The 12,698-nt window shown below is 35.9% G+C and overlaps 4 protein-coding genes across 4 annotated transcripts in view; 2 read left to right on the top strand and 2 right to left on the bottom strand.

Moving 5' to 3' along the window:
• Positions 1–1,404: 1,404 nt before the first annotated feature.
• SAPINGB_P001926 (uncharacterized protein) lies at positions 1,405–2,496 on the top strand (the record flags this gene model as incomplete). The annotated part of the gene is made up of 1 exon (XM_031996646.1): positions 1,405–2,496. One exon carries the CDS (start codon positions 1,405–1,407, stop codon positions 2,494–2,496), a length of 1,092 nt encoding a protein of 363 aa, XP_031852537.1.
• Positions 2,497–3,677: 1,181 nt separating this feature from the next.
• On the top strand, positions 3,678–4,469 carry SAPINGB_P001925 (uncharacterized protein; the record flags this gene model as incomplete). Its single annotated transcript, XM_031996645.1, has 1 exon — positions 3,678–4,469. One exon carries the CDS (start codon positions 3,678–3,680, stop codon positions 4,467–4,469), a length of 792 nt encoding a protein of 263 aa, XP_031852536.1.
• Positions 4,470–5,266: 797 nt separating this feature from the next.
• Positions 5,267–6,642, bottom strand: SAPINGB_P001924 (uncharacterized protein; the record flags this gene model as incomplete). The annotated part of the gene is made up of 2 exons (XM_031996644.1): positions 5,267–6,141; positions 6,192–6,642. 2 exons carry the CDS (start codon positions 6,640–6,642, stop codon positions 5,267–5,269), a joined length of 1,326 nt encoding a protein of 441 aa, XP_031852535.1.
• Positions 6,643–6,863: 221 nt separating this feature from the next.
• SAPINGB_P001923 (uncharacterized protein) overlaps positions 6,864–12,698 on the bottom strand; it is a gene marked incomplete at both ends in the record, with an annotated part of 7,330 nt that continues 1,495 nt past the window's right edge. Inside the window, 4 exons of the mRNA XM_031996643.1 lie at positions 6,864–8,357; positions 8,428–8,683; positions 8,736–9,245; positions 9,296–12,698. The exon at positions 9,296–12,698 is cut by the window's right edge and continues 1,495 nt beyond it. Of these exons, the coding sequence (XP_031852534.1) occupies positions 6,864–8,357; positions 8,428–8,683; positions 8,736–9,245; positions 9,296–12,698 (5,663 nt within the window). The remainder of the gene's footprint in view (positions 8,358–8,427; positions 8,684–8,735; positions 9,246–9,295) is intronic.

Here is a 12,698-nt window from a genome sequence, read left to right as displayed (position 1 = left end):
AATGAAGGATTTGTTTTTGTATATGATATTTGCTTTACTAAAGATCATGGTGATGTAGTAATGATTGAAAAAATGAAAGAAAATATTGAAAAACCTTTGATTCAATGAACCAAAAAAAAAAAAAACTTTTTAAGGGTATATATATATAATTCTTAATATCTATGCTTAATACTATATTTAAGACACTGAGATCTTCTATGCAATCAATTATCATTGGGTCTTTTCTTTATTAGTTCAACCATCCCTAATTCATCATCTTCTTTAATTTCATCATCTTTCTCTCTCTTCTCCAGAAGGCTGCCCCTTTCTGGTCACATGCCTTTCCATATCTGGCGCGCTGGCTTCCCACTTTGGAATATGGTATCCTAAATAAGAAATAAACGCCAGAATTTGGCCCGGCTTTGGGAGCTCCAGAATTTTTATCAGCCTAAAAAATAAAAAAAATAAAAAAAATAAAAATAACAATAATAATAGTTCTATTCCTACTATAGTAGCTACTAGTAGGGGAAAAATTTTGAATAATGTCAAGCCTTTTTTTTTTTTTTATATTTTTTTTTTTCATAGCAAATGGATAAAAGAATTTGTGAAAATTCATAAAGCAACAAATTGCATTATCCAAAATCATACAAAAGAGAAAAAAGATCAATTTTAAATCGAGCTGTCAAATGACTGGAAATAATTTTTTTTTTTTTTTTCCCCTAAAATCATTTTAAATAATGAATGGATGGATGAGTGTGTGGAGAGAGATTTGTCAATATTAATTAGAATTATTATTATTAAATTTTCAATTTCAAAAATACGTAAAGATAGAGTAAACTAGTTATTAGTTTCAATATTATTATTATTATTATTATTATTATTATTATTATTATTATTATTATTATTATTACAATATTGAAAGGCTTCTTTTTTTTTAATATATATATATATATATATATATATATATATAACTCTATAACTCTATATAGTACTACGTGGCCGTTCGGTGTATGCCCTCTGTAGTCTTCAGAAATGTGTGCGCTGCCCTTTCTGTCTTTCTGTGCCTGCCGCCGCCTCTGTTAAAAATAGCATCATTGTATGTCTGGCCGCATTCTTTTCAAACAACAACTATTATAGTTACCACGGTATCCTTTATTATTCCCTGTAGACTTTTCCAAAAATATTGATGTCCATATATATATATATATATATATATATATAAATATATAAACAACTATAAAAACCTTTGCATTTCCTCTTTATTTTCTTCTTCTTCTTTTTTTTTTTTTTTTTTTTTTTTCTTCTCTTTGACTTTATTTCTTTAAACTTTCTGCTCATCTGCTTTTTACTCAGATTTCTTTTTTTGTTTTTTTTTTGTTTTTTTTTTTTTAAATCTTTCGTTAATTTCTACACATACATACAAAAATGAAGGGATTGATTCTTGTCGGCGGTTACGGTACTCGTCTTAGACCTCTCACTCTTACTCTCCCCAAGCCCCTCGTTGAGTTTGGCAACAGACCTATGATTCTTCACCAAGTCGAGTCTTTGGCTGCTGCCGGTGTCAAGGATATCGTTCTTGCCGTCAACTACCGCCCTGAGGTCATGGTGGCCACTCTCAAGAAGTACGAAGAAGAATACGGCGTCAACATTACCTTCTCGGTCGAGACTGAGCCTTTGGGCACTGCCGGTCCTCTCAAGCTCGCTGAGGATATTCTTAAGAAGGACGACTCGCCATTCTTTGTTCTTAACTCAGATATTATCTGCGACTACCCCTTTGCCGAACTGGCTGAGTTCCACAAGGCCCATGGTGGTGAGGGTACCATTGTTGCTACCAAGGTTGATGAACCCTCCAAGTATGGTGTCATTGTTCACAAGCCCGAGTCTTCTCAAATTGACCGCTTTGTTGAGAAGCCTGTTGAGTTTGTTGGTAACCGCATCAATGCCGGTATCTACATTCTGAACCCCTCTGTCATTGACCTTATTGAACTCAGACCTACCTCTATTGAGAAGGAGACCTTCCCTAAGCTTTGCGAAAGAGGCTCGCTCCACTCATTTGATCTTGAGGGCTACTGGATGGATGTTGGTCAACCTAAGGACTTCCTTTCCGGAACCTGTCTCTACCTTACTTCTCTTGCTAAGAAGAACTCTAAGCTTCTGACAGCCACCTCTGAACCCTTTGTTCAGGGCGGTAATGTTCTCATTGATCCCACGGCCAAGATTTCTCCTGAGGCTAAGATTGGCCCCAATGTTGTCATTGGCCCCAATGTCACTGTTGGCGCCGGCGCCAGACTCTCGCGCTCTGTTGTTCTTTCCAATGCTAACATTAAGCCCCATGCCTATGTCAAGAACTCCATCATTGGCTGGAACTCTACTGTCGGCAGATGGGCCCGTGTTGAGAATGTCTCTGTTCTCGGTGATGATGTCGAAGTTAAGGATGAGATTTACGTGAATGGTGGCCGTGTCTTGCCTCACAAGACCATTGCTGGCAATGTCGAGAAGCCCGAGATTATCATGTAAAGCTCGATCAGTGTCTTATCCAGCAACTTTATCTCAACCAACTCATTTTGCAAGCTTTTAACTCCATCCCATCTTTTTTTTTTTGTTTTAATTTTTTTAATGACCCTGATGAATACCCTCTTAATAGCTACGCAATCATCCGTCTTTATTGTATTACACAGCACCTTACGCATCCATCCTCATTCTCGATACAACCAACCTTTTCATATATATATCGTACATAACGTTTCGATTTGATGTTTTTTTTTGTTTTTTGTTTTAATGCTTTTATATATATATATAAAAAAAGATTTGTACCAATAGTTAATAAAAGATTTTTTTTAAAAATAGAAATAACTTTTCAGGGGATGGGAGGGGGACATAATACTATTTTGAACATTAATGAATATGGTATTGATTTTGGTTTTAAAAATTAAAACAAAAAACTCTTGCTCCTTTATTAAGGGGGATTTATGAACCAAAATAAAAATAAAAATAAAAAAAAAAGAAGAAAAAGAACATTCGTTTTATGAAACGTTTAGTTTGCTTTGTTATTTGATTTGGTTCTTTAAGCCACGCCCTAAAAATGAATTTTTTTTTTTTACTTGTCATCATCACCACACTTCTTTGTCGTCAAGTGATTTTTTTTTTTAATTTTTTTTTAATTTTTTTTTTAATTTTTTCCCTCTTTACCAGCGCCTAAATTATTTATTTTTTTGGCCCGCCGGATTAATCCGCATTTGGGAGGGAAAAAAGGGCCTTTTTTTTTTTTTTTTAATTTGGTTTTGTTGATTTCATGCGGCTAATTCCTTTTTTTTTTTTTGTTAATAAAAATAATCAAGTCATGTGATATTTTGTTACAAAAATTTAATTTTATTTGTTACATTAATTATGACATGAATGTATTGTAATATATATTTATAATATTAATAAAAAATGTAATAACCATAAAATACACTTTTTCCCCAACTTTAAATTATGTAATATATATATATACTAGAGTCTGTGATATTATCCTTTCCCCTTCCACCTCTCCCCCCCCACTCATTTTTACATCCGAGGTTACACATCATGAACAAATATAAAAGAAACACCAAACAAGAAGGCAAAAAACTTCCTATCCCTCTCTCTTTTTACATCACTTCTTTTAATTATTAACTCCATCATATCCATACATCATTGTCGTTTCTATTCTTTCTATAATGTCGTTTCCAATTGCATTCCCCTCGTCAGAAAAACCTTGGGTTTATGTCTCAGTTTCTGCTGATGATTCTTACTACCTCCTTGAATACAATTCCCCACCAGACAATCGCTATACTCAAGACTTTGTCATCGCATACCTTGATGCGTTGGATTATATTCGTACAAAGGGTACCCCGCGCATTCTTGTCACTACCTCACGTATCCCTAAATTCTTTTCCAATGGTCTCGACTTTGAAGCAGCCATTTCCACAAAGGGCTTTTTCCCCAATTATTACTATCGCCTGATGCGCACCATTTTGCTATTCCCCTGGCCCACTGTTGCTCTTATCAATGGCCACGCTTTTGCTGCTGGGTTTATGGTGGCTGCTTGTCACGACTACCGCGTCATGAACCCATCCAAAGGCTTTGTGTGCATGAACGAAGTCGCTTTTGGTGCTGATCTTAAACCCCCCATGATGTCCATTTTCCGCGTAAAGTTTGGCACCCAGCTCACTGCAAAAATTACTCTCCGTGCTCACAGATTTCCTGGAGCTGAGGCTCTTGAAACTGGAATTGTCGATGCCCTGGGCGGGCTCCCAGAAGTCGAGACTCTCATCAAGCACAAAGAGATTTCAAGCTATGTCAAGTCACCTTCCTATGCTGCAATCCGCATTGAATTGCTTAAGGAAGTTATTGCTGATACTTGGAGATATGATGAAGACATTGCTAAAGAAAAGAGGGATTTGGAGTCACGCGAGGCCTATTTTTCCAAGCGCGAAAAGGAAATTGATGCAAAACTTTCCAAGCTTTAAAAGGAGAAAGAAAGAAAAAAAAGGGTCAAATTTTCTATTTTATTATAATTTTTATAGGTTTTTTTTTATTTTTTTTTTAAACAAACAATGAAATAGTAAAAAAAAATTACACTACGTTTTAGCTATTGACACTTTTTTGATAGAGATTAAACCAGTTAACCTTAACAATTTTAGCTGTTGAGGTTTAATTGAATTAATTAATCATTTATGGGAGAATCGTTTTCATTTATGATTTGCAATCACCAAACCTGTAATTGATTTATTGAGTTTTAAAAGACTCAAACAGTTATATAATCCATAAAAATTCAAGAGAAAAACCAACAACAGGACTTAATTGATTTGATTAGGTTTTTAAGAAAAATCTTTTGTAGTTTTCACTGTCTGGTTCTTATCTTGTTGAACATCTTGAGGCAAATTATTGAGTTCCATCACTCCTCCTAGTGCAGGTTTTAGTTTAATTTTTATTAAAAAATCACAGAATTTCCATAAGCAATAGCTGATTTATTCAAATCATATAAAATGAGACCTATTAATAAATAAATAAATAAATAGAACTCACTAATTTGTCATAAATTTTGCATAAATATACAAGATCTAAAAGAATGATGACACTAACACCAGAAAGTACAAGTGCTAAAACATTGCTAAAAATGGATCCCCAAAGATAAAATTTATTAATAATTATAACCTTTCTAAAATATAGATTTCAATTAAAAAATAAAACACTATTCTTTAGTATAGTAGTCACCAAAATCTATCAAAAAATAGGCCCTTGGAAATGTAATCTATTGTCAAGTTTATCCCATAAATCGAATCACCGGCAGCGAGTATTTGTTAATAGCCCAATATTGCTTGCGGATTCCCTCCCAAGTCTTGCTTTCAGGAGCAATATCAATTTCCTCATACTCAACTTCTAGTCCATAATCGGACAAATCCAATTCAACAATCTGTTTATACACATCATAACACACTTGACGATCAGCACCCAGTCCATTAAAAAATGAAAATGTACCAGTTGGCTTCATAATTCCAACAACAAAATCAAAAAACTTTTTCAAATCTCTATAATGTTCAGAAAAGGTATCGTAGTAAATACCATCAAAGTACATTTGCTCGCTGCAACATTGGTCCAAAAGTCCAGGTAATGTTTTCTTCCAAGGACCTTCAAGAATAGTGACACCAGGCTTTTCGTACCAGCCATCCTTGCGCATCTTGGCTAAAACTTCAGGATGAGCCTCACAAATGAAATGTCGCTTAGGTTTTAAATCCTGAATGTATTTGTCAATGATACCCATGCCAAAGCCAATATTCAAAACAATAGGTCCAGATCCATCTTTCTCACTGTCTGTTGTAATAATTTCAGCGCTGCGTTTCATGATTGGATCTTCCCAATCCATCATAACACCATCTTTAGCTTCGCTGGTAACTAAATTGTGATCAGTGTATTCGAGTTTTGATTCCAGGTATGCTTCTTGGTCTTGGGCCGTATCACCCTTTTCATTTCCTTCTAAATTTTGTTCCTCTTCTTCTTCTTCTTCTTCCTCCTCCTCTTCAGTCAGATGGTTTAATAAAAACTCTGCACGAACACCGGAATAAACGATTTTGTCATAAATTTTTTTTGGAAGCTTTCTGCGATAAGCAATGCATCCAGGTGTTTCATTGTTTTCATCCACTATTTCTCATGTTAGTATGAAAAATAAATCATTTCAAGAATAAACTTACAGATCACCCATCCAGCTCCGTATGAAAAAAGTGTATCCATCATTTCGAGTACAATTTCAAGATCGTCATCAGAGATGTTGGGGTCCACTGCACCGACAAGTGCATGCAAAGGAGTAGTACCTTCGAAAATTATTTCTTCTTCTTCCTCCTCCTCTTCTTCTTCTTCCTCCTCCTCCTCCTCTTCTTCTTCCTCTTCATCTTTTTCTTCATCTTTTTCTTTTTCTTCTCCGACCTCTTCTTCTAATTCATTCTTGTTTTCGACAGCCTTTTCTTCGGCCACAATTTCTTCATTCAGCTGAGCTTGCAGTTTTTGGATCTGCTCAAGATCTTGTTTAGTAATTGTTGCAGTAGCCTCATCCTGTTTCAAAACATTTAAAAGAGCTGTAACGTAGTTTTCTTTTGTCAGCGGTCCTTTCTGGAGCTCGCAGATTTTAAATATTGTGTCGTCCATTGTTTGTGTGGTTGTGGGTTTACGTGAAGAATCTGAAAAAAAAAATTTTAATTATGCGGCTGAGCCTTTCTAAAGATTCTGAAAATACCAAAAAAAAAAAAAAAAACTGAAACTTCCCAATACAATAGTCACAGCTGAACCATAAAATTTTTACAAAAAATTCACATAATTTTAACAAGTAAATCAAAAATAGTATTATTTTTTTCTATTATATTATGCAATTAAAAATAAGCCATCCAACCTATGTACATCTGAGCGAGATTTTGTTCGTCTGTGGCTTCTGCAATTAGGTAACTCACTTGTCCTGGAACCTTTAAAGGCATCACTTCATCCTGCAACTTTCCCCGGATACGATTTTGGATCGACCACAATGCTTCTTCAGGAGAGCGTGCAGCACCAAAGCCCTTAATGTGTTTTTTCTTAGTTTGTCTCCGCTTTTTAGACCAGTCCAAAATTGGGTCATGGAAAAACACGTCAAGCATTGTCATTACCATGCCTTCATGCACCCTAATCAACTCCAATGTCACTTCGCAAGACTTGCGAAACACACCCTCGCATCCAAATACGCCCAAAGCATCTACCAAATTGTGCGTCATTCTAAAAGGAACAAGCTCTGGCATTTCTAAATCTTTGCCCTTGTCAAACAAACAGTCAAAATCAACATGCATAACACCACCTGTGTTAACATCAAACAGGATATTTTCGCCATGACGGTCGCCAACTCCAAGAATATACCCAACCATTGACATGACCGCCAACGAACGACCATATCTTCCACGACCTTCTAACCAAGCAGATGGCTCTGGAAATACCTCCAAAAACCAATATCTGAGAACAGATGGATATGTCTGAATAATGCGTCTAAGACCTTGAACAAGGTCCTTTATTACACCCTTATTTTCCAAGTTCTCCTTAATGAATTTCCAATTGATCACTGTTCCTCGGGAGTTATGTTCCGTTGTCAAGATATCTCGGAGCGGCCGCATGCCATCTACCCATTCAATTAGGCCACTGTCCTCTGTCAATGGCGTCACAAAATAAGTCTTGATGTATAGTCGTCGCTTAAAAGCCTTGTCATTGCGTTGCAATAGCGAATCAATAGCAAAAGTCAAATCCATCAATCGGGAATCCTTTCGTACATCATCATGAGATTTGCACAGTAATCTGTAGCGTCTTCCATTACTACCAAAAATGGTAATCTTTTTGGGTTTTTGCAAAGACTGCATAATGCTGACAGTGTCGTCAATATTAGCTATTGTAATGACCGAGTTTTTAGGAAAAGGGTTGTGGTGTTTCATGCCCTCTGGTACGTTGGGTAGAACCGCTCGCATACACTGCTGTACTGGAACAACAAGTCCACAAGGAATAGAGCTCATGTCAAATTTAAAATCTTTAAGCCTTAGTGTATTAGAAGCAGGCAACTTGCTCACTTTGATGTAAGCAAACTGGGTCAAAACATCCACAAATTTTTGACCGGAAATCAACAGAGTCGACAAACTTTCTGCTTGGATTTGAGAAGTTGCTGGTACCGAAACCTTTGACCTGAGCGAATCAATAATCTTTCCAATCTCTGTGTTTCGTATATTGTTTTGAGAATTAGCCTTGCCAAAGACGTACCATAATGCCTGCCGGGGGTATGATTTGACAATGCTTATAATGATTTTGTGGAGCACAATCGAAGCTTTAGACTCGCTAATACCAATTCGAGACATGAGCTGAGGCATTGCCATATAAAACTGTGACGTTAGAAACAAATTTTAATGCACAGAAAAAAAATATACATACAACAAAGGCAGGAACTCTGTCAACGAATTTCAAAAGAAACTCATTGATTTTGGTCAAATTTTCTTTGCGGTTGAGAGAAATTTCAGGAATAACTTCTTTCGGATATGGAGGGGTATCTTCAAACTTGCTGACATTATCTGCAAAATCAAGCCAAAGAGAAATCATTTTCGGCAATGTCTCGTAAATGTATTTGGTTCCATAGGGTAATGCCATGGCATAGTTTCGGACCATTAGCGAAATATAATCGCCAGAATAGCTAAATTTGTTAACAAAACATGACAAAGTAAAAATATCATAAAACAACTTACAAGTCTTTGCTTCTGTTTTCAGGACTTTGTGCAAGTTGAGAGTCATAAATGCGATTATAGTACTTTGCAGAATAATAGTGACTTTTTTCCCATTGTGGATAAACACGAGCCACAAGCGCATAGCGTTGCATAATTTCAGAGCTTTTGCCTTCACCAGACATATCCAGCCATTTTGTTTGCAACAAAGCAGATTTTGCAAGGTATTTATCAATGACAATTCCGTCGTTATCTTGGCGCGATTGGCTGCTATTTGCTTCATTATCCTTTTTAGATAGATACTGAATTAATCCTCCAGGAACCATGCTATTCAAACACTTGATCGCTTCATAATAATCGTCTTGAGAACAAAACAGCTTGGCATACTCGATATAAGCTTCATAGTTTGTGAATTGGTTGTTTGACAAACCATTAAGCGATGCCCGCAAAGCAAGCTTATACTGATCCAATTTTCGAGCATACCTTGAACTGTAAATCCAAGTGATTTGGGCTTCTTCCTTAGCATATGGAAGGCTTAAAAAAGTTAATGGAAAAAATAAAAAATTAAAATTTAGACAACATACTTTGTAGAGAGCACAGCAGATCTTCGCAGTGCCAATAAATAACACTTAGCCTCATAATTTGAGCCAACCAACTCAAGACGTCGATTGAATCCGGTGGACATTGTGCGGTGATCAACACCTCCTTGACTGAAGCATGAACTCAAATCTCCAATGAGTTCCAAATCAGCTAGGCCATGAAGTCTAACCAAAGATTCATGACATTGATACAATGATGAAACAGGGCTTGAAGCTAAATTTTCCGAAACACCTCGTCGTGCCATTTCAATTCTGTTTCCAAACTCTTGAAAATCAGAATTCTGTAAAGAGATTAGAGCTCGAGCAATGTTAACTTCAAAACTAAAATCAATTTTGCTCTCATGCTGAACTTGACTAAGCAAAGTTTCCATTTTCTTGAAATCGCCAGCGAGCCAAGACGTTTCAATTCCGACACTGAGAAGCTTGTCAGGAATCGTTTTTTGTGTTAGCATCATTGAATCAAGCAAAGACAGAAGATTATCATAATTTCCACCTTGCTTCATGCAACGGAACATATGGTAACCAGACTCTGAATCCCATTCCCATTCGGATGATTTTGACAAAGATTCATAACACTCTAAAGCGTCATCCCACCTACCAGTGTTTTCCATCTGTAAAATTTTCCGTGGAACCGACAACTCTTTAAACGATCTGGCTGCTCCTTCCAAAGAATCGGGGTCATTGATATTAGCATAAATCTCCATAAACTTGGAATAAATGTCTTCACGAACATTGGAATCTGCATTGGGGTTTTTATCCAAAAACTGCTCCCAATACATGATAGCTCGTGGGTATGATTCACATTCATAAGATCGCTGTGCCATCAAATTTGGAGATATGTTGCTCATGAGGCTGTCAATAATACCAATTGGTTTGTCATTCAAAATAATATTCCCAGAGCGCGAACTCTTGGAACGCCCATTGCTCTTTCCCAAAAATTGTTGTCGATGACGCTTCCATTTGTTAAAGTAATCAATCACAGAAAAAACACTGGAGTAAAAGCGTTTCATGTTGCTGTTTTTATTATTGTCGTTGCTGGTACTAAGGATCAATAAGAGTTCATTGACAATGTTTTTTCGTTGCTCAGATGATTCACCAAGGACCACATTTAGCGCAACGTAAGGAAGGATAAAATTGTAAACAGAGGTATCAAGATAAGTAATAAACTTGCGAAAAACTTTAAATACTTGCTCAGCATTTGTGTTAGTTTTAGCCTTTTGCAATAGGTCAATGGTGAAACGCTCAATCCACTTGAAATGATCAATGCCATTGTAAAAAATTGGATAGCTTTCTGGATCTTGTGCTGGTGATGCAGTAAGAGTATAACATGATGTTCGCATTGGTAGCATCAAACTCTGGGAAGAAGGAGAAAAATAATCCCATAATTCCTTTTGATATGTTTCATTGAAAGTAAGGGAGTAGAGACCGCAGAATTTAAGGTATTCCTGAATGCCATACGCTAAATATACTTGAGCATTTGGATCAGTGGAAGCTCTAAAAGCTTTAACAAGATAATTTTCCAAAAAGTAAGCAACAAAAGAAATACTCTCTTTAGCATCATTGAAGTTATGAGTGACAATTACGCTGCGATTCTCGGCTGTAATTTCAATTTTTGATGGATCAGCAGCACCAATAATACCAAGGCACTGAGAGCATAAATAGGGGATATCAGTTTTAGAATCATGAAATTGATAGCTAGTGTTCAAAAGGATCGTGTAAAGTCGATCAATATAGCTTTTGCGAAGAATCGGGGTATTCATGGCTTCAGAAATGCATGGTTGATTTCTCATTAAAAATTGTTTAATTTCTAGAATTGTTTGGCGAACAACATAAACATTTTCATTGAAAATGCGCTTAAGTAAAGGATTGAGCTGATGAATGCTAAGCTGAGGTGGTACCACCATTGTAGTAATTTGTTTATATATGTCTTCTAAGTCTGGGAGCATCCCATATGTATAAGGAACACCTTTGGTTTGGATGATGTGTCGCATTTCATCCTTTTCAACAAAGACTAAATAATTCAATAAGTCTTTTGCTGACTTTTGAGCTTCTTTAGTAAAAAATTCCCATTTTTGAATGATCACCGAAAAAATTAGATCGGTAAGCTGCTCTAAATCAGAGGTTTTGATTGAGCGAAAAATTAAATCCCAAACCTTAATTGTTTCAGCTTGGAGAACAGAAATTTCCAAAGCAGCCTGAAGAAGAGAGCAAATTTGTGGAATGGCCTTAAAAAATATGTTACCAGAACATATGATTAAATTTGCCAACCCATTCAAACACTCAAGTTGTTCAACGTGAGAGGTTTTTTCAGATGGGTTAAGAATCGCACCAGTTAAAAAATGAAGAATACCTAAGATGTTTTCTTCCAAAAACTCTGCCATGTTAGAGCGATGGGTAGATTTTTTCTTTGATTTTCGAACTTTTGCAATACAAATAAAAGAAAATATTTGAGAAAGATCATCAATTGTCTTTTTCTTTGCTTCCTCATCACTCATAGATTCTTCTAAATTATTGGGATGATATCTTTTGAGTACCTCCACAGAGATTTCCAAGCAATCAGATGTAATGGTACCCATAAAATCAAGGCGCTGAAAAGTTTCGCAAATATTGATCAACTTTGTCCTGGAAAGATCGCCAAAATTGGTGTTTTTTTCATGGTATCTGATTTCGTTTAAAAATGAAACAGACATAATGTTCTTTAAGTCTGAAACAATTAGCTGTTCAACATGGTATTTAAGTGATGAAGCAATAGATTCAATAGATGCCTTATCACCGTTCCAAATCAAATAAGGAACAGTATAAGAATGGGTGCGAGAAAGAAAATCATCGACTGGAATATCTAATAAACGACAAAAGCGTGATAAGACTATTGGGGTAGAATACTTTTGTTTGACAACAGATAAACTTATTGTTTTCCAAAAAGGTGAAAATAAATTCCACGTACTAAGATTTTTATAACGAGCAATAGAGCGAATATAGTACATTACCAAAGACGTACTAAACGAGCTTTGTAGAGCGAAAAAATCGATCATTTTGACCAATATTATGTTGAGAGTTTCACTTTCAGCATTTTTAGCTAGTTGTGCCCAAGCCATAATCGTGGTTTCAATTAAATACTTTTCTGCATTAATGTTGATTTTGGAAAGAATCTCAACGACTCTGGCAGAAGATTTCAAGTTAGACGCAAAAAAAGGGAGAATCATTGATGCAGCAATTCTAATGTCTCGGTTGGTGCTTCTGAGAGAACTTGAAATCCAAGATCCAAGGTCATTGTTTGGATTGAATAAAATGTCCATTCCGGAAACAACTCTACGGAAAGCTTTTAAAGTTTCCAATCTAAGAACCGGACTGTCAAAAAAACCAGGAAGTTTAATAATGACATTGAAAA

Source organism: Magnusiomyces paraingens (assembly GCF_902498895.1).
Source record: "Magnusiomyces paraingens strain CBS 517.90 genome assembly, contig: contig2, whole genome shotgun sequence".
Taxonomy (NCBI): Eukaryota; Fungi; Ascomycota; class Dipodascomycetes; order Dipodascales; family Dipodascaceae; genus Magnusiomyces; species Magnusiomyces paraingens.
Note: the sequence above shows the minus strand (reverse complement) of the source record. Positions and strands in the feature narration are given on the sequence as shown.